The sequence below is a fragment of the Pleurodeles waltl genome, chromosome 10, assembly GCF_031143425.1.
Source record: "Pleurodeles waltl isolate 20211129_DDA chromosome 10, aPleWal1.hap1.20221129, whole genome shotgun sequence".
NCBI lineage: Eukaryota > Metazoa > Chordata > Amphibia > Caudata > Salamandridae > Pleurodeles > Pleurodeles waltl.
In genome coordinates this window covers 220,259,928-220,282,111 of record NC_090449.1, presented here as the reverse complement: position 1 = coordinate 220,282,111, position 22,184 = coordinate 220,259,928, and the positions used below count along the sequence as shown (strand labels likewise).

At 43.5% G+C, this 22,184-nt stretch overlaps 1 protein-coding gene across 1 annotated transcript in view; it reads left to right on the top strand.

Annotated features, from left to right (window-relative positions):
• LOC138261344 (multidrug resistance-associated protein 1-like) overlaps positions 1 to 22,184 on the top strand; it is a 616,610-nt gene that overhangs the window by 190,328 nt on the left and 404,098 nt on the right. Inside the window, exons 4-5 of the mRNA XM_069210192.1 lie at positions 4,605 to 4,742; positions 10,831 to 10,956. Coding sequence (XP_069066293.1) covers positions 4,605 to 4,742; positions 10,831 to 10,956 — 264 coding nt within the window. The remainder of the gene's footprint in view (positions 1 to 4,604; positions 4,743 to 10,830; positions 10,957 to 22,184) is intronic.

The following is a 22,184-nucleotide window of genomic DNA, read 5'->3' as shown; positions in this document are numbered from 1 at the left end:
CACTGCTCTCTTCTCTGCACATCCATTGCTCCCAGCCACCTCTTCCCGCTTGCACCTTATTTTAAAAAAAATGTAAAACACTGGTTCCTTTTTTTTGGTTTGTGGGAAATCACATGCATTCGTTTTTTTTTAAAAAAAGGCACACTATTAAACTAGCCGCAATCCATCTTGGAAATGAAAATCACACTTTGAAAAAATATAAAAAATGGCTGGCAGTACATGACAATACATGTGCACACATGCATAGTCATCGGCTACTATCTTGAAATGTTTCTTTATTAGAAAATAATTCAAAGATAACTGCCAGTGTAGCTACCTATGTTTTGTTGCGCTGATGACCACCTTAGAATGTTTTTACTTTATCAGAAGAAACATTCCATGATGGCCACCTGAGCGTTTGCATGCATGTGAATGTGTCACCATGCACCAGCGGCTATTTCTGGATTTTTTCTTTGGGCTAACACCAATGCAAACATGTATTGACAAAGCGAACAGCTCAACAAGTGCCTTTTAAAGATGAGACATGCTCCTTTTTGCCAATGATTGTTTACTTGTAGACTAGTCGCATTAACATGTTGTGCACTATTAGAACATAATACAATTTTACTCTTTATACTCTGGTCAAGTGCAAATGATAATGTCTCCTTAATGAATAACTATAAGTTGAAGGAAGTATTCCAATTCTGTGATGGTTCAGCTAAATAGTTACTCAGCCCTCATTAGAAAATCATCTGAAATGTTGCAGTTTTTTCTTGTACTGGCATTCACTGTCATTAACAAGCCCAAAGTATTGATAATTGTTGGAAATGGCCCTTGCTGCAGGGTTATCCCCAACGATTTTGCCTTTCTCCTTCTATTTTTCTCACCGATTTTTGTTGGCTTTAGGACTCTAGGCACTTTACTACTACTGAACAGTGCTAAAATGCATGCGCTTTCCCCCATAAAGCTTGGTATAATTGGCTTCCACCTATTTGGCTTATTTAATTTACCTGTAAGTCCCTTGTAAATTGGTGTACCATATACCCAGGGCCTAAAAATTAATTGCTACTATTGGCCTGCAGAACAGATTGCCACCCACAGAAATAGCCTTTTAAACTTGTCTCAGGCCTGCCCCTGTGGTGCCTGCATGTGCAGTTTACTACTACATTGACTTTGCAAGTCAAACTACTTGTCAAGGCCTAAACTCCCTTTTTACTACACCTACGTCACCCCTAAGGTAGGCCATAGATAGCCCTATGGGCAGGGTGCTGTGTATTTAAAAGGTAGGCCATATATTTTTATGTTTTACATGTCCTAATTGTTACAAACAGCCTTTTTCTATTTTAACTACTATGAGTGCTGCTCCTCTCTTAGGTTTGCATTGGGAATTCCCTTATGTCTAAATGGTAATTTCTGATATGTTAGAAGTAGCGTGGGCATGTTTAGTATGTTTGAAATGATAGTGAGAAATTCTGCTTACTGGTGTAGGTGGATTTTACATTACTGTTTTAGCAATGCCACTTTTATAAAGTGGGCATTTCTCTGTGCTTCTAACTCTGGTGCTTTGCAGCAAAACATGTCTGGGGCAGAGTGACAGCTCCACTTTGTGCACACAGGGAGGATGGAGGTGTAACAGGATTACATCTACATGTTGAATGGTGTTCCTGGGCTAGGAGAGAGGGAGACGAGGTGCACTTACATTTGTATATGCTGTGTCCTGCCCTCACACAAAGGACTCGTTTACCCCCTACTGATGTCTGAAGCCAGAGCCGGGGTTGAAGAGGGAGGTTCTTTTGAAATGCCCCCTAGATCAAAGACATTTTGAGTATAAGTACAAGGGCTGTAGCCCCATCTTTTGAGACTGTGTGGACTTGTAACCAGGTGCTGCTTGCTCTGTACACTGCCTGAAGGAGTTGATATACTGCTAGGAGAAACCACCAATAGCACTGACCTGCTTGTTGTACTGACCTGTGGTCTGCTCGGTCACAAGAAGGTCTGGCACTTCACCCCAAGGACCCTGATGTGCTGGCCTGCTGCTGTTATCTTGTTTCTGTGCATCCCCAGTGTTCTCCCAGGGTCCAGCATAGGATTCCTGCTGTTCACTTGCTGCCCCTGGCCCTGCAACCTTAGCACCTAGGGGAGTGCTATATTTGGTTCCTAAGCCTCCTGTGAGCAGCACATAGTGTTTGCTCATGACTTTACTGTGTTGGGGTTACTAGTGCGTGTGGGATTTTCCTGCTCGGTGAGTGTTTCAATGGTGACTCGCTCCAACTCCCAAATGTGAGGAGCTTCTGATTGCTAGTGTTACTAGCATGTTGGAGTGCTGTTGGTCTTCCCTGCAGCTAGCAGAAAGCTGACCCATGAAGAACAGGTTATTTTTATTGTGTAACTTTCTCGCGCTGACTAGAGTGGTGGCTTCTGCCTGGCTGAGGTACATACCCTAACCAACGAGAAACCCCATTGCTAACAATAATTAAGAAGGTTTTGTTTTTTAGATAAATTAGCTTATTCAGGGGATAGAAGCTACTAATGGTCACCCTAAATAGGGAGTGTCCATTGTCAATTTAAATGTGTGTTTGGCCATATTGATTAACACTCTTCCTATACCATTCACTCGGCATAATCAAGGCCGATAGGGTTGTTTGATTCTATATTCCCAGCATTTTTCATATAATTATAGATTTACAGCACTTGTAACATAATGCACCACCATAATTTGCAGATTTCCGCAAATGGAATTTTTTTCCAGCTCACAAGAATCAAGTTATTTAAAAAAAAGAATCACATGAGGTTCCGCACAATGACACACCCTTGCCAAAGTTGGCACTCACTTTTTATTTGATGAATGTTGTAGTAACGTGTTAAACTTGTCAAATATTTGTTCAGACAATGTTAACATAGTTAAAATAAGAAAACAATAAAGTAATACTGCCACTGCACGTTTTTCATCAATCCGCATAACTTGGTCTTTCTTTCGACAAAATTGAGTCAGTCCTGCCACATCTGCCATAAAGTTCCAGTGGTCTTTGCTACATTATAAGTCAGACACACCTGCAAAGAAGCTTATGCTCTCCTCTCATGAGTATCCAGAGCTTTGAACACAGTTCGTGTCCATGCTTTCTTTTTCCTTCCGCTCATCTACCATGCATGAATGGAGCAAATGCCGGAATCCTACTTTTAGGCCTGTGTGACCCTGACTCCATACTCTCTTAATTTGATCCGAAGATCTAAAATGTCTTCAGAACCAAGGAGGTAAGGATTATCGTCGATGCAGAGATTTTCTTTGAGCCACAAATAAATCCAGATGTTAATGAGGTTAACATATAGCTCACCAGCCTCTGACGAATTCGTCCAAATTCGTCCACTCCTTCAAACTGTTCACCATGTTGAATTTATGAGAGCACTTAGCATGGCATGCTTCAATATTGTAACGCCATCTTCTTAGGGCTTCCCAAGAAACTCGTTGAGAGGCTCTAATGGCTGTCAAAGTAGGCTGCTTGATTGGGCCTGAATGCTCTTAATTTGGACACACCAAACCAGCGCTGAAAGCACTGATGTGGCTGCTAGTGGAAGCAGGACTCATGTTCAAGGTCCACTGCATGGTTCTTAAAGCTTACTGGAGGAACAGCCCAAAATCTTAATCCATTACCATCCTAGTATTCACCAGCCAGGACACAGACTGTACACCTCATCACATAGCATTTCTTCAAATGGCGTAAATATGGTGACAGATCCTGGTAGTCAATTGCCCCGACCTAGGAACCACTGGAACGCAGATCTGAGAGTCAGAAATTACATTTTGGTCAGAAAACATCTGAAAACAGAACTCTTCAAGTTCGCCCAGCAAGAGGTTTCCGTAACAGTATGGTTAAAAACACCAGAAAAGGTTTTGCTCCATTGATCAACATTTTCTCGTCTACAGCTCTCTGAAGTGACCAGATGGAAACAGGTAGCAAGCAATAAAACTTTTAAATAAATAGCAAATATTTTTTCCTCAAACAATATCGTGCTCCACCTTCGGGGCCAACTTCTTTCAAGTGATGCTATGTCAATAGTGATCTGTGATGTTCTACAGTACCAATTCCAAGCTGGCCAGCTTGGTCTTTCACCGCAAAGGGCAGGGCAGTTTATGAATAGCATGGGATGGGGACGTTAATCTTTGGTTTCTTTAAAGGCTTGATGTGATATTTTGTCTGTTCAGGAGTATTACGGAGTGAGTTCAAAGGCAAAATCTCAATAGCAGGGTTTACTGTTCCTTCATACTGTTTGAGCACCTAGAAATTAGTAAGTTTAATGTTTCCTTTGTTCTCAGGGTACAAAAAGGCCTGTGCATTTCAATGTCGACTGACTACATAGTTATCTGAAGGTATCTTGATATTTGATTGGCATCTAGCACACTACTTTAATGCATTTTTTTATGTGAAGAGAGTTCTCTAACAAGTCAGCAAATTAAATTTGTTTGCATCGAACACTCATGAATCCAAAACGGCTTTAGTGTTTGTAAGTTAAACTCACTGTGTTAAAGTAATTTGGAGAATATTGTATTTACTTTTGTGCTTTATTATTAAGAAAAATGTTTTTAATATCAAAAATGTGTAATCACAGTGTATTATGCTCTATTGCAGATCCTTGCTGTGTTCATTATTCAGTATGAAAGGATTCAAGGTGTTCGGTCTTCATGTGTGCTGCTGTTTTATTGGATATTAGTATTGCTGTGTTCCCTGTTCCAGCTAAGATCTAAAATCTTACAGAATTTGTTTAAGGTACTTACTTTTTTGAACGTTTTTTCATATTTTTCCCAAATTGTTTGTAATGATTCATTTTGCCATTATATAGACGTGAACGCACAAAATATTATGGAAAAAGTTCAAAATCACTGTATGCTTTGTCACGTTACTAGTTAGTGTTGCAGGTGCACACGCAAGATCCGCAGTCCATCGTCAACTTACCGTCGAGGTTGGCATTCAGTCCATCGTCCAGGAACATTTGAAGGATTTGGAGGACCCTGGGCGAAACGTATTTTGAGTGCCGCTGTTAGGAACGGCTTTGAATTTATGATCCATTTTCAGCTTTTTCAGGCCATTTTTGGCCAAATCACAGACATTGCACAGGAACACTTGTCCAAATTATAAATGTGTTTACATCTGTTAGGGATAGTGACTTGTTTTTTCAATATTGAAACACAGCAGCAGGTCACTAATATTACTGCAAATAATCTCTGTGACACTCTCATATTTCTCATGTGTGAGGGCTGTTTTGACCTAAAAGACACTTTTTTTATGGATGGTGCGTGAAACACAAACACATTTCTCTGCAAAATGTCCTTAATAGACTCTAAAACATCACCCTCTGTTTAAGAAATATTCAAAGTCATTAGGGCAAGACTCTGCAGAACAGAGCTGGTTCTATCAGGGTGCCCCTCAAAGACTGGGGCCCTGGGCCAGAGCCCACTTTGCCCATGCCTTAAAATGTTTCTGTCATCGTCTTGCAAGCTAACCTAACCACTTCCCCATTGAGCGAATCAAGCTACATTTTAAACTGTTTCCCATCAAACAGTGCAGCCCCTTTGCACAGAGCATGCACGTCCTTGAGCACACAAATCAACACCCACTCGGTTAGAATGCATATCGCTTTTCTCACAAGCTCAGTCAACCTCAGTACACATAACGTATTTTGACATAACTTTACAACCATCCTAGAGACCTAGACTTCAAAATCAGCAGTGACCTGTAATCTAATACATCACACTTATTCTTTTGTGGTCCATAACCATGCAACATGTCAGCCTCCAAAATACCCCAAACAGGTTCTCAAAGAACACAAAAAACCCATTGAATATATCTCTTCAGATCAGTGTCATCAACATGTGTTCAGCTACCAAATACAAGACATACTGTCACGATCCAAGAACTTGTTATGATCCAGTGCAGGATTGTAACATGGTACAAGGCATGTGTCAGTTCTGCTAACTCACACACTGTGTTTGACAAACTATTTCCCGAGACCACAGAGAGAGTTGGCAGACACAAAGTAGTCATCACGAATCGTGAAAAAAGATTAAAGTGCAATGTACAGGATAGATTGCCATGTTGTTCCTTTGAAGAGCAGCTTGACTGGTGCACACCCAGACCCAACAACATCTTAATTCTAGCTTTTATCTTTCACAAATCCTGAAAGAATCCCTTCTTCCCGGAGGAGGTAATCGAACTTGCTATCTTCTCTTAGGACCTCATTTTGACCCTGGCGGTCTTTTGACCACAAGGGTTAATGTGGCGGTATCACTACCAACAGGCTGGCGTTGTATACTTCCAAATTATGAGTGTGGCGGGTTTGCCTCTGCCAACCCGCCACATCTCCATTCATACCGCCATGGCGGTATGAACCGCTGGGCCGTAGATGTGCATCTCTGACCCAGTGGTCCACACAAGACTGCCGGTGGTATAATGAGCCGGCCTACTGCCATGGCTTCCGCAGCGGCAGCAACGCCACGAAAACCATGGCGGTAGGGCTACCGGTGACAGGGAATTCCTTCCCTGTCAACAGTAGACGGCACCCCCCCCCCAGCAATCACCTGACTCCTCCACCCCCCTAGAGTCTCAGCACCCCCACCCCCCTAGAGTCACAGTATCCCCCACCCCCTAGAGTCACAGCACCCCCACCACCTAGAGTCACAGCGCCTCTTTCCCCACAATCATGCACACACACACCCACACGCACCAAGCATACACCCATTCACCTCCACTTCCATTCACGCATTCACTCACACTCGTCCATACATGCATCCACTCACACATACTCACGCATCCACACTAACATGCTCACACGCATACACACTAACATGCTCACACGCATACACACTGACATGCGGACGCGCACTCACTGTAACATTCATACAAGCATTCACTCACATGCATACAACTACGCATACACCACAACACTCACAGACGCATACACACACACACACACACACACACACACACATTCACACACACACACCACACACTCAAACACAACACCCCCCACCCTCCCACCCCCTCCTCTGTCGGACGCCCGACTTACCTTGTCTGGCGAGGAGGTCGTCCGGTAGGGTAGAGGCGCTGCTACCGCCAGCAGCGCCCCACCAGCAGGACACTGCCAGGCCATCTGTATGGTCAAAATACAGCTGGCGGCGTCCTACTGGCAGGGCGGTGTAGGTGGTAGCACCCCCCAGGCGCCTCATCCTCTAGCATGGCTACTGCCGGATATCCGCCCTAAATGTGGCGGAAATCCAGCAGTAACCATATTATGGCAGGCGGAAGACCGCTAGCACTGGCGGTCTTCTGGCACTCGTGGCTTTGATGGTCTCACTGTGATACCGCCAAAGTCATAATGTGGGCCTTAGTCTTTAAAGTAAATATTTATCTTCATGGGTGGCTTCATTGTGGTGGACAAATACGCCTTTATTGCCTTTCAGGTAACTTGCAAACTGGGAATCAACCTACTTGTAAAAAGTACAACTCACAACAAGTGCCAGATCCTAGATCTGCTCTTCACCTTTGTTGTGAAGTCACAAATCTGGTTCAGTTCCATTGTGCTCTCCATCAACATATGCCTGGCATAAGGAAACCCTCCTGCAGAGCCAAGTCTCAAGAGTGTCGTCCAATAGGAGACATGAAAAAGATAACTAATTCCAAATGTAAGAATGTTTTCAACAAAATTCAGGACTGTGCCATGGAAGATGCAGAAACAGATCGGATCTATGAAACACCTACATTCAACATCACATCATCACATTGGCATCTGGCAAGGTTACCCTGGCCAAGTTTAAGAAACTGAAATTAGAAACCAATGAACTATATTGAAGAGAATTTGTCAGAGATGGGTATGTTTGTGAAAAAAAACTTAAAACAGTGAATAAGAAAAACTGTAGCAAGAAACTTGTGACAGACTTTCAGAAGGCACTTGTGACAGACTTTCAGAAGGCAAAGGAAGTGCAGTGTTCAGCACATATTATGGGAACGATTACAACATGTTCAATATTTGTATAATAATGAAATCTAAGCTTCTGATGAATGCCCAGGATACCAGCAAGCAACACTCCAGGTCTTAGTAACCTAGCTCGGGACAAAAAATATGCCAAATTTGTATCACCATCTAAAATCAGTATGAAAAATCACCTCTATTACCCTTCTACCAGTTCAGGCACCACTGTTGAGGTTTACAGCAGTAAACGCTGGTGTTGCCCACCTGGCTTGAAAGATGATATTATTCTGTTCCTTCTCTGAGCCCAGGTATGTCTTAATAGAACCTATGGACAATCTTTCATCCGATATCACTGTACTGCTTAGCACTTTATCCACCAAAGTGATGAATCATGATCTCTCTCTTAAAAGAATGCATAAGAGAATACTTCAAATGGGCAACAGACTATAATCTTATTTTTGATTTAATTTCACCTAACAAGATGTTGGAAGAAAAGTTATAAGTATCTTTAACTTGAATCATTATTTACTGTCTGGTTTCAGAAACCGAATATTAGAGGCACATAATTGGTGTTGACGAACATCAGTTTAGAGCTCCTTCCATTCCTTCAAATCCTTTCACCAGGGGCACTCATGCTACCTGACCTGTTTGCAATGACCAATTCTGTGGACTTCAAGATTCTCCTGTTCTTCCCGGAGAAGTGAATTTTGTGTTAAAGCAACAATGCTGAAACATTCTCTCCTTCCAAATTTAGATGGTCAGAATCGTTTTATTTACATAATTAGTTAGGACAGTCCTAAAGATTTTCTCTATTGTTATTGCTTTTCAGCTTTCACATGCAGCTGTTTGCTCCAGTGTTCTGACAAGATAGACCCCAAAACTGGATGTACATAAATGGCACACAAATACTGCATTGGCTGAAACATAATCATTTAACATCAAAGCTAGACCTTAGAACGATTGATGTATGTCTTATTGTGGCTTAATGAATCCAAAATAGAGCTATTGGTGACAGGGAAAACTAGACAGCTTGCATTTTGAAAGAAAAAGGAAAAAGTTCCAGCATCCATGTATAAATTCAAAAATCTTGGTGTTTTTTTTTTATTTACTAAAGGGCGGAAGGGGTGATAAGACCAGAATGACACTATGCCTGTGTAACTGTTTCAATATACCAAGATGTCAATATACATGAAAACGTCAGGTGAATCAGACCCATGCAGCCAAATTGCTGCAATACAATAAATGATAATCGAAAACTCCAAAGGCAGACTGTGGAAGAAACAGTTAGTGTTAAAGTACTATACACGAAGCTTCAAGTGCTCAGTCAACTACCCTGTGAAAAGATTCCACACTAAATGCTGAGACAAAAGGCAATGCAAGACAAGCAACCCAAGCCAATTCTTAAGTTCTAAGCACCAATGCAAACCATCAGGGTGATTGCTAGTAGAATGTCATCACCTACATCTAAGGGCCCAGCCTAACCTCCCTTTTCTTGAAGAAGGCCTTAACAAAAATCAACTCTTCAAGGTCATCAGTCCACATTGTAAACATTGTGGACACCCTGCATCCTCCAAGGGGGGACTGGGCCTCGGCAACCACCAATCGAACTATTGAAAGCTTCCATAAACATAGAATAACTGGGGACTCCCCATTTGTTGGACACCCACAGCCCACTTGATGCAGCAGCATGGGTCTACCAGTGTGCTTACCTCTATGAAGTAGACACAGGCCAATGTGCTGGCTTGGATAAACATACATTTCTTAAGCATATTTTCAGATTTCCTATTCCATTTTGGTCAGACTTTGTAAAACCATTTTAAGAAACAATAAAGGACGAATGTAGACAGAATTAAAGGTTATTAGTTTGGACAGTGACAGTTCATTTGTATGTCTTTTATCATCGTGGTTACTGTTACTTCGTGTAGTGTTACAGTGCTGCTAGTTTGGATGCTAAAGAATGGTCTGGGAGAGTTGCTGAGATAGCAGGTGAAAACGAGTGCAGGAACAGGGTAAGCACATTTCTGGGTCATCTTGAGGAAAGGTATTTGAAGTGCACTAGATTCCAGTGAGAAAAAAAAAACACATCCCCACCTTTTTACCACTATAATGTGCTAACAAAATCTTCATCTTCAAATAGTTTCAGCAAGCGATGCCTGATAAAATGACATCATCAAAAAGGCGATGGGTGATACCCTGTTTAGCCTGTAAATAGACTTATGATGCTTGCTTACTTCAGCTGCTCTACGTGGAAGAGGCATTTGATTGGAAAACGGGCTGCCTGTGAAAAAAGTTTGTTTTATTAAAAATCACTCAAAGACATGGTGATCTGCTCCCTCCTGCAGGCCACTATCCTTGTGATAGCAGCAAATTGTAGTGGATCACTGTTTGCAATCTTCTTCATTAATAAACACGAGGTAGGTCCAATCGCGACCCACTGTGATTCTTTTTTTTTTGTCAACTGACCTATCTGTACATGGGTTGGTTCACAAAATAACACACTGCTCACAACAATATTGGTCACAAATTGCACCAGTGTTTAGTATATCTGGCCCTAAGGTCCCATTTCTGGATTTGTCTGAAGGAAAAGGTTCATTTTTCTAAATGGCATACATTTTCAATGCATTTTTTTCCATACTCTTTTTTTCTCATAAATATTTTTCCATTCCCTGCTCAAGTAACAAGTGGTACAAGTAGAAGTGCTTGTAAATCACCAAAACAAGCATGTTTTGGGATCCGTAACTGGCACCTTTCACACGTAAAAACACATTTCTTTGTGCATTGAGTCCTTCGTGTACAAGTCCAAAAGGATATATATGTTTATGAATGTTTATAGCCCCTCTCCTTGACTTAGAATTGTACAAGTTGCTAATTTACATTTTTGTTTTATAGGATGTTCCAAGTGACTCACTACGCTTTGTTGTCTTGTGTGTGTATTTTGCGCTGGTTGTCGTACAGTTACTCCTCTCCGTCTTCAATGATCATCTTCCCTTTTTCGCCAGCATTAAAAAAGAATCAGTAAGTGTTTCAGGTTTTAATCATTGTCTTTTCTGTAATGTCAGTTTAGTTACATGCTTTATTTCATTAGAAAATGCAATGATTGGGTATTTTTTAAGAAACCTGAGTAAAAAAGTCAGACGAATTCCTACTGCTCTTGTTTACGTTACTGAACCAGAAACATAAATTAACATTAGGGTGCAATTGTAATGACAAAGTATGTTAAGTAGATTACCTCATATTTATCATATTCTGTTGATTTAAAGTGACAGTTTTTCTGCAGTGGTAATGCCTCAATACATCATCGAAAAAAGTGACCATTACAAGAAGCAAAAGACTGGCAGTGTAGAGCTGTCTTGCCTGCTGGGTATGTGTGGAGTGCTGAGAAAAATGTCTTTGGTTGTAGTGATCTGTAGAGTTCTGCAAACGACTCAAGCAGGTGTAGTGATCTGAAGAATTCTGAAAAAGTTTGAAACAAGTGTAATGATCTGCAGAGTTCTGTGAAATATATTGAAGCAGGTGTAGTGATCTGCAAAGTTGTGAGGAAGACTGAAGAAAATTTCGTGATCTGCTGAGTTCTGTTAAAGATTTAGACGGGTGACATCTGCAGAGTTCAGTGAAAGATGTAGCTATGTGCAGAGTTCTGACTTAGATTGTAATGGGAGTAGTGACCTCCAAAGCCATGTGACCCACTATTTTGCTGGCTAAAGTGGACCCACTTGTAAGTATGTCTGGTTAGTAAGGAAGGAAGGGGATACGCAGGTATAGTTGGAGCTGGATCCAGCATAAACAACAGATAGTGCAGTCATGTGAGTGACAATTGCAGTGACTTGATTGGTGACTTTCTACAGGGAGTAAATGGTGTGTTTGATTTATATTAAGTCAGAAAGATTCCAGAAGAGCATATGCTTCTCAGAGTGCTGAGAGATATAATCTTGTAGACTTGCTGTTCATGAACAGCACAGTTGAAAGCCTTGGTCTTGGTTGTGCATGCACAGCAGGGGAGCACACACGAAGGTCCTTTGGGGAGGACCACAACAGCCACCAGAGCTAAGGAATGAACTGACACTCTAAGGCCCAATAGCTGTATGGTCTCACCCTAAGTTGGATCAGGGCCATCAGCAGGCTGATTCCTTAAGGACACATGTGTCAATACTGTGACTTGCTGGTTTCTGTGTAGGCAGTAAATGAACACACTTTAAGCTATTGTAAGGCTACCAATCTAAGCTTCCAATTTTAAAGCACCTGCTGGAACTACTTTACTTACCATGGGGTAGGGTCTACCCACAGCCATTTTGAAGTTGACAGTCACCAGTATTGTCTGCAGCTGTGCAATCATTATCCCAAAAGTTTATTTTGTATTTTGTTTTAGGAAACAGTTTGAGGGGCCTCTGATGCCAAGTTGTGCCCAAAATAACATGCCATGCTCCTCTGGAATACGTCTTCTAGGTAGTCCCATAGAGGATAGATCCTCTACTGGTCTCTTCACTCTTTAGTGTAAAGGTGGTTGCCACCCATTGACCTCTCTGCTTGTGTGCTGGCTTGTGGTAGCTGACTATCATTTCCTATGAACTTAATGCACCCTGGGAAGTTGGTTATCAGCCTCCATTTTGTTTATTTTTAAATGCTAAATTTAGCAAATATTCTGTACAATCATCACTTTTGACAAGGTTACAACAAATGTCTGCACTACCGGTGCAGCTGCCCACAGCTGTTGACAAACATTTATCTTTCTGTAAGTAAGGCGCTTCCAAGATGAAGCTAGAGGAAGACCACATCAAGGCTACTTATTCCACCTTGCATTTTTTAGGGCCTGTCTTGAGTAAATCCATAAAATTCCCTGCAAAGAAGCATAATTGTGCAGTTATCTGAGCCTCTTGACATTCTGAATATAGACAGAGAATGCTGCAATAGTTTGGAAAAACCTCTGGAGCCTATATACCCCTCACCACAAGATGGGATGTGGGCTACAGAAACATCTACCTTGATAAATGCAAAGCATCCTCTCAGCACTTCTTACTCCTTAGGTGAGATGGAGGTGGGCTGATGCAACATACAGGTGATTCAGGTGGTAACTCTGCCTAGTGATTGTACCCCTCTCTGTGACACATTTTATTGTTTTTTCCTTTTATTGTTGTTCTTTGACCTTATGAAATGTTGTTCTCCAGCCCCTCCTTGGCTAGACAGTGCTGGAGCGGGTATCTCAGTTTCAATATCGATTTAAGTGGTAAGGCTTACCAGCTCATCAGTGAGAAATCCCCACTGTTTTAACTGTGAGCTGATGGATCTTTGAAGTTAGTTGAGATTAACCAGGAGCTGTACATCAACTAATTTATTATCACAATTTCAATGATTATTTTCAGTCAATAATCAGAGTTGATTTGAGTTTTAAGGGTTTTATTATTCAAATCTTTTAGTATTTCATATTTACTGAGTCAGCATTTAATTTAATTGATATTCATCATCAGTTTTTATCAATGATCAAAATAAGCAATCAATAATTCATAATAATCACATAAAGCGTGTCCCATAAAGGAAATAATCCCTGTTGTAGGAATGGGGATGGTTTAGAGAAAGGTGTCAGTCAGAACCCATAAAAAAATCCTATTAGAGAGATCAATAAGCATAAAACATTGGCATCAAATATCAGTATAAATTCGATATATATTCAAAGTAGAGGTTCCCATAAAGAGAGGTTTAAGAAACTCCATAGAGTTTCAGCATGAGCAGCATAGATGCATATGGCAAGTGGTGACTGTTGGACCTAGTTCTTTCGACAGGGTCATTCCCCAAACATTTTGCCTTCTCCTCCTAATTTTTCTAACCCTTTTTGGCTGAAATTATGACCCTGGTCACTTTATCACTGCTAATCAGTGCTAAAGTGCCATGTGCTCTCCCTGTAAATTTGGTATGATTGGCTTAGACCTGATTGGCACATTTAATTTACCTGTAAGTCCCTTGTACAGTGGTATCCCTATGCCCAGGGCCCGTAAGTTAAATGTTACTAGTGGGCCTGCAGCATAGCTTGCGCCACCCACTGAAGTACCCTTCCAAACCTGGCTCAAGCCTGCTAGCGCAGGACCTGCATGCGCAGTTGTCTGCCTCAGGGACCTGACATCTAAATCTACTTGCCAGGCCCAGAACTCCCCTTTTACTACATGTAAGCCACCCCTATGGTAGGCTCTAGCTAGCCCTATGGGCAGGGTGCTATGTGTGTAGAAGGAAGGACATGTGCCTAGTGGCGTGGCCTGTCCTGGTAGTGACAAACAGCCTATTTGGTTTCTCACTGCTGTGAGTGCTGCCTTCTTGCATTGGAAATGCCCTGCCTTATGTCTAAGGGGTAGTGTCTAATTTATGAGGGTATCTTAGGCATATTTGGTGTGGTTGTAATGGTAGTGAGAAATGTTGCTTACAGTTGTAGGTGGATTTCTTATGAGAAATATAGTTGTTCCGTATATGGGACCAGTAAGCGCGCTTCAATGCTTTTAAGTGGGACTTCTCAAGTTGGTGGGGGTTCTCCCATAAGTCTCTCAATCCTAATGTACAAAACCAGCTAGATGCGTGTTTGATCCATGGGATGGAGGTAGAAATAGAACATTTTAACAATTCTAGAAGTGAGGACTTATATACGACCAATTCTGGGACTATCCATAGCCTCACCCAGTACAGCAAAGGTCGTAAAATGATTAGGTCGACCATTCGTTTAAACCCCAAGTCTAGAAACAAGGGGGTTAATGGGGTGCTAATGGAGCATGCACATAGGGCCCGTGCGAAACTATTCTCGATTTTAGTTATTCTACTACTATCGGAGAAGCCCCAAATCTCTGCACCATAGGCAGCAGCACCTTGCGCCTTGGCCACATAGATCTTTTGTTGCTGGGGATACAGCTTTGGCCATTGTGCTCCTATAAAGGCGCAGTATGGATGCTGACCGATGTTGCAAAAGCCCTGCACTCTTGCTGACCTGTTCCTCCCATTGGAGTGAATCAGTAAGCCTCACACCCAGGTAATCAATGGATCTAACCTGATCCAAAATAACGCCATCTAGCCTTGTAGTGCATTTCTTTCATGGGCCAGAGCGAAGCACCATCAATTTGGTTTTCTTCAGGTTCAACTCTAGACCATAATTCCGACAAAAGAGATTAAATTTGTCCACAAGGATTTGTAAGCCCATAGGGGTTTATGAGATGAGTAGGGAGTCATCTGCAAAGAGAAGAATGGGGATTTTCTGGTCGACTAAAGTGGGTGCATCATTCTGACATGCCCTTAGTTCTTGCACCACCTCATTAATAAATAAGGTGAACAGGAGTGGTGCTAGGACACAACCCTGTCGGACACACCTTTTAATGGGGAATTTATTAGTCAACTCGCCTTGATTGCCCCACCTCACTTGCGCATATGTGTCTTCATGCATGCGTTTCAGTAGGTGGATTATATTAGCTGGTATGCCTATTTTGTATAGCACTTCCCACAATTTTTCTCTTGGGACCAAATCAAAGGCAGAACGCAAATCAACAAACGCTACATATAAGGTTTGCTTTGCCAGGACTACGTATTTCCAATGTAACACTGTCAGCCTAAAGGCCTGGTCTACCGTACTTATCCTTGGCCGGAACCCCGCCTGTAGCGGAGAAAGAATCTGCTGTTCCATAACCCAACTTGATAGTCTACCTAAAAGCTGTTTGGCGTAAAATTATTGCAGGTTATCGATTAGGCTAATCGGTCTATAGTTGGTTGGGAGATTTGCGTTACCCTTTTAAAGATGGGGATAATTTCGGCACCCTTCCATGTCCTGGGAATTTGTCCTCCTTCTGCGATTTTATTCGACAACAAATTGATATACCAGGTCCATATGGATAGCTCGGATCTATAAAGATCGCCTGGAATTTTACCTGGTCCTGGGGCTTTACCAGGTTTCATGGAGATGATAGAATCGGCGGTTTCTTCTAAAGCAAAACAAATATGACCCTCTCGATCGTATAGGCTCCCGTCAAGGGGAGAAATATCAAGGTTAGCATTTGGCGAAGTGGGGGGATCTAACCCCACATTGTCATTATCAGGAGCCCCAAGAATGGTAATTTCCTCATAAAGAAGAGAAAAGTGCTCCACCCAACTTTCGGGTTGAATGTGGTTCCTAAGATTTGACCTACCCCCTCTCTCGCGTTTGGTCAAAAATTCCCAGAAGAGTGTGTTATTATTTGTTTTTGAGGCATCCAACAATTCCTGCCAAATAGACCCTTCCCAGGATTTCTTTGATTGTGAAATAGTCTTCTTGGACGCGCATCTATCTTGTTGAATTGCCCCCTTAATAGCCTTTTTTAGGCCAGACTTGGCTCTCATACATGAATCGTTGAACCATCTACTGTTAGTTGAGACCCCGCATCGCAGGCTTGCCATAACCTTTTTGTAAAAAATACTTTGGAGTTTGACAATCAAGTTTTCATGAATACCAAGAAGTGGAATAGCCTTAGGATCAAGATCTTCATAGGCTGACAAATTATCAGAAAACATTTGGTAAATCTCGTGTAACAAGTAGGGATTCAACAACACTTTTGGCCACCCTATCTTCGTGGAGGCATTATTTAAGATAGGGGGAGGGACCATTGTAAATTGCATATTCAGGGTTCTACCAAAGATATTCCCAAAGAGGGTGAGTAACAGGGGATAGTGGTCGCTCTCACACCTGGAGTCTACCCTCATATCTGGCCAAAGTCGCACATCTACTAGGAAGTAATCAATAACACTAGTCTGAGAGCCTCGTTGGAATGTAGGTGCAAGGTTTAGATCAGAGGGAGTACGACCATTACAATCCCTGAGGCCAAAATTTAAACATAGTGAGGCTAGCTGGACTGCAACTCGAGAATGTGGGAAGGAGATGTCACCATTCAATTGTGCAATCCCCCATAGTTCATCCTCCTCCGCGGTTAGATCGCTAAAAAGCACAGAGGGTTTGAAGGTGCAATTTACATCCCCAGCAATAATTAAGTAAGAATTAGTTTGTATGGTGTCTAAAAAGTCAGAAAGTAAGGTTAAAATGCGTGACTCTGATCAGGCGTATACATTAATAAGAATTACATTAAAATTCTGTTGGAAGGAAATTTTAAAACCCATCAGATTAGGACAATCAAATTTTAAAACCTTATAATCACATTGAAGTTTTGTGTTCAGAAGAATTAAAAGTCCCCCTTTAGCTCGACCTGATACTTTCTCTGATGGCTGCGCAGGGATATTGAAGGATAGGAACCCATCTATGCTGGTTTGACCCTCGACCCAGGTTTCTTGGAAGAGACACACATCTTGGGACTTTATATAAGTGACCCAGTCTGTATCGTCCAGTTTCCTCGCAAGGCCAGCTAAATTCCAGGTCATTATGGATAAGCCAGTAGTGTCAGCTTCAATACCATAGGTTGTGTGAGAAGGATCCTTTTTGTCCGTCTCATTGATAGTGATCTTATCAGAAATATTTGTTTGAGATTCCTCTAGATTGTCCCCAATAAGAGCTTTCTGGGTAGGAGACAGTCATACAGAACCATAGTGCATGAATTCACCTTGCTCCCTGGGATCCCTTCTGTTGATATGGGCAATAAGACCAGACACAGGGGCCTGCTTTGGATCAACTAATTTGGAGACTAACATAATGCCTCCTCTTATTTGCCCCTTGTGCTGGCACACACGTGCAACAAAGTCAATGAGTTGGCCTGCCATGATTTTATCTAGAAACACAATTGAGATTACATCAAAAGTTTGACCCAAGGGGACTCCATCTGTCAGTTTTTAGGATGTCCGAACGAATAACTGAGAGGCATTCCTGTCGATAACGTAGCCAATGGATAACCTTGTTAGTCCCGGACTCTTGATCCTCGACAGACCTAGGTGGCAACTTCGAACATTAATTAAGAAAAGAGTGTTGCCTCCGTGCCTAGAGCCTGTGCCTTTCAATGGCATGTCTGTAACGCTATATACTCCTTGGGAGGGAATAATGCAAACTGGATCGTTAGTCAGGGGGTTAGCAGGCAGCCTTCTGATATTGGAGGGAAGACAATCCATCTTACCTAAAATATTGGTAGGAGTATAATGCCTTTTGGGTATATGGCTATTCGATGGGGCAAGGGGGCTATCGATGACATCAACACCATTCGCTGCCGTAGTTCCATCAGCGATTATACTATTGCATCCTATATGTTTATTGATAGGTTTGGCTGCATGGGGAATTAGATTAACCTCTGCGGCACCCTTATAGAATCCAGTACTTTGGGGATAGTTAGTTGGTCCCCCACGTGTATTAATGTTAGATGGAATTAGTTTGGCCGCCAAGTTTCCTCCTTCCCCGGCTGCCTCTGGCTCTTGGCATTTGCATCTCGGTGGTTGAGCCATTTTCCCCTGGAGGAATTTGGTTAGCTGCAATACCAAATTCCTAACTTCATCTACTCTATGAAGGATTAGAGACATGTTAACTTCGCTAGCAAGTAATTCGGAGCAAGTGGCGTTAATAAGAGGGGGGATGGCAGACTCAATAGCTGGCTCGACCGTGAGGTGATCATGGGCCTCTGTCAGATCGCCTTCCTCGGTCAAGGGCTCAAAGCAATTTCTACAAGGTAGGTTGGGGACCAGCCTTATCTCAGGACTCAGCGGAAAGGGTATATGTTCTGTTTCCTCTGTATGAGATACCCCCTGGGTTTGTGAAACTTTGGTGGTGCTGCTATAGGCCTCAATTCCCTGTTGGATTGGGGGAATAGTGACGTTAACATTGGGCAGTTTTTCCACACTATTAATCAATTTCCCAGGGTCAACGGGTTGGCCCTTCTTCCTCTTATTGAAGAACTCTAGGATCCTTTTAGGTTGGGGCGAAGGCTTTTTCTGAGGCAAGGATTCATGAGTGGCTAGTTCGCTATTAAGAATGGCCTCCACCTCCTCAAATAATAGATCTAGGTCATCAAGTGGTTTCGGGCCACCTCATGCAATCTTATTAACAGGTTTCCTGGGACGCTTTTTCAGTTTTTTTATATAATCTGGTGGTTCCGGTGGGTCGACGGCTTTCCTTTTCCCCATAGTTAGTTAAAAAGCCAAGTTTAGAAAGAAGAAAAAAATTATGATAATAGTCTTTCTTGGGGTGAGGTTGGAAGCTTCCTTGAGGGACTAGCCTCGTCCCGGCCTCGGTGGGACGCGGGGGGCGCGTCTCTTAAATGGCCACCCAGACGAGGAGGAGAAGCCGGAAGGGAACCCCCGTTCCCCCGGCAATGCTGAATCTGTAGGCAAGGGCGCGGTGTCCTTGAGAGTGCCTATAGAGATTAATTTGCCTCGCGTCCGCGGTGGATTCGACTGCTGCTCGCCAGCCCCAAGTGCCAAGAGAAAAACAATATGGCCAGGTCTCCGCCGGACTCCACCGGGGGCACAAAAGATCTTGAAGGGACCTTTGTCCCTCTCCTGCTGCCAGCAGTCACCTCCAGTCGCGTTAGTTTAATACTTTCGGGTGGTATCCATGCTATTTAGAGCTTGTGAAATAAGTACTAAGTTCGTGGTGAGGGTCTCAGAGGGGTGGCCCAGCCCAGCCTCTGCCAGCCGCTGACGGGCGCAGGACGGGCACGCCCTTGGCCCGGGCTTTGCCCGGGCGCGTCCCGCGAGGCGGGAGCGCTAGGCAAAATTTAAAGGGCTCCTGCCCTTCGTACTGGTGGTGCCGCCTCCTCCCACTGCAGTCGCGCTTCCCGCGAGGCTGGAGCGCTAGGCAAAATTTAAAGGGCTCCTGCCCTTCGTGCTGGTGGTGCCGCCTCCTCCCACTGCAGTCGATTTCTTATTATCATTATAGAAATGCCACTTCTAGAAAGTGAGCATTTCTCTGTGCTTATGACTCTGGTCTTTTGCAGCTTGACTCCAATCCACGTCTGGGCAGAGTGACAGTTTGGCTTTGTGCTTACTTTTCAGACAGCCTGTACACAGGGAGGGTGGAGGTGTCACAGAGGTGCATCTACATAATGAATAATCTCCCTGGGCTGAGAGAAGGGGAGGCGGGCACAATTGCATCTGTAAAGGCTGTGCCCTGGCCTCACACAAAGGACTCGTTTACCCCCAACTGATGTTTGAACCCTTTGCTAGACGAGAGAGGGGACACTCCCAGAACCAGTTGTAACTGGTTGAAACCTCCTCTCTCTCCCTCATTGAAAATGCTTTGCAACTGACTATAAGTACAGGGAATTTTTCCCCATAAAGACACACAAGAAACATACTTGTAACTGGACACAGACGGCTGCTGGAGGAACTCACCAGGAACCGCCATGGACTGCTGCTGCTGTGCTGACCTGTGACCTGCTTTTTCACTTGGAGGAACTGCCACTATCTGCATCACCTTTGTGCTGGCCTGTTGTTGGGCCCTGCCGCCCTGTGCTCCACCTTATGTCCTCCAGGTGCTGGGCGCTGTGGCCCCTGACCCCTACATCTAGTTGCTCCTAGGCACAAAGGAGTGCTGTGCCTTGACTGCAGAGTGCCTAAAGAGCCTCTCTCGTCCCCTCATTGGAGCTCCAGGAGTAGCGCTCTATTTACTGCCCCAGCTCCTTGAGGGCACCTTGATTTATTGATACTAGTGCATGGAGTGCGCTTTCTGTCACTGAAATTCACCACCGTGGCCTGGGTAACAGATATTTCTGAACCGCGTCAGAAACGAGCTGCATCCAGATGCCCCAATCACAAGTAAGCAAAGGCTGGAGCAGATGAGCTCCTAGGGTGCCCCCCGGGGTGAAGCGCGCTGAGAGAGGAGGGCACAAGCAGGCACCCACACACTCACCGCCTGGGCTCCAGGCCGAGACAAGGGAGAGCCAGGAGCCGCGCTGAGGCTTCAGGGACACATCTACAAGCGTCCTGCTCGCTGGAAGATTGGGAGTAGGGGAGACCTCAAGGAGGTCCCCTGCTCCTCTCCTGGGCCCCCTGACTATCCTTTTTGATCCTGGGTGGTGTGGCAACCTCGACGGAGGTCCCCCCTCATCGTCGCTGGGCTCCTCCTTATTTGCTGACTTGCGGGTGGAGTGGAAACCTCATCAGAGGCCCCTCGTTACCGCTGGGTCCCCCTTTCGCCCCACCACATTCTTTTGGGCCTCATAGCAGGCTGGGGTGGCAACCCTCGACGGAGGTCCCTAGTCCTGCTTTCATTAACTCTCACCCTCTGTGCGGGGCGCTGGAGCCCCAATATTTAGGCCATGGATGGCCCCGTTCTCAACCTCATCCTTTTGGCACCTCGTGCAGATGGCAGACCCTATTCAACAGACCTTGTGAGAACACTGTAATATGCTAGGAGAATTTCTGCTGTTGCCCTGAGTGCATTCATGAGGGTATTTTGGCAGGCATGATACCGTCTTCTCCTAATAATATGTTTACCATGACATGTGCTTTTACTTGCCATATATTTTTCTAACGTTCTTGCTATGGGCATGTCTGATGGTTTTATGACAAGTGCATTTATTTAGTAATGTTTTTCTGACTACTGCTTCTGATGCAGAATAATAAGTAACCTGTGTGTTATATGTGACTACTGCTAGTTTTTGCAGAGTAACAGTACTGTGGAATGTTTTGACAACTGCTTGGGTAGCAGGGTATTACTGACATGTTATGTTTGGTCTAATGTTGTGGTGTACAATACAGATTATTTTTATATAACTTGGTGTTGTGTTCCCTTTGCTGTGTATTTATTGCGTCACATGTGTTGTGTGTGTTGTGAAAATGCTTTACACATTGCCTCCGGGTTAGGCCTAACTGCTCGTGCTGTTGTGTAGCCATTTTAAGTATAGCTCCATGCACATTAGTTTAACATACTAGGCCGCTGTGCACTTTGCCCTAGATATATTTTATTCAGCTTCGCACTGTTATTTTACAATAACCAGTTTTTACGGTCTTGTTTTAATTTCTTCTATCACACTGTTTAGCTTAGTTCAGCACTGTTTTATCAAATAATGCATTCTTGATCGCCCTGTGCTTCAGTCAAGGCTACAGTCTGGTACATTGCCGGTAAACGTGGTAGAAGTTTAGTCTCCAGCATTCGTAGAAAATACACATCCTTACATAGGGACATTTTCTTAGTACATCTGCGTGTTAGTTATAAAAACACTTTCTAGTCCTAGTACATGTCAAGAGGGAGATTCCAGCCATGGAACCACAACTGAATGCTGAATGCCCCGTTGCAGATGCTGATGCAGATTACTGGCCTTTGATCAGGTATGAGGGTTGAAGTCCTCCCGGGGGAACCTGAAAGGCAGGCTTAGAGCTTA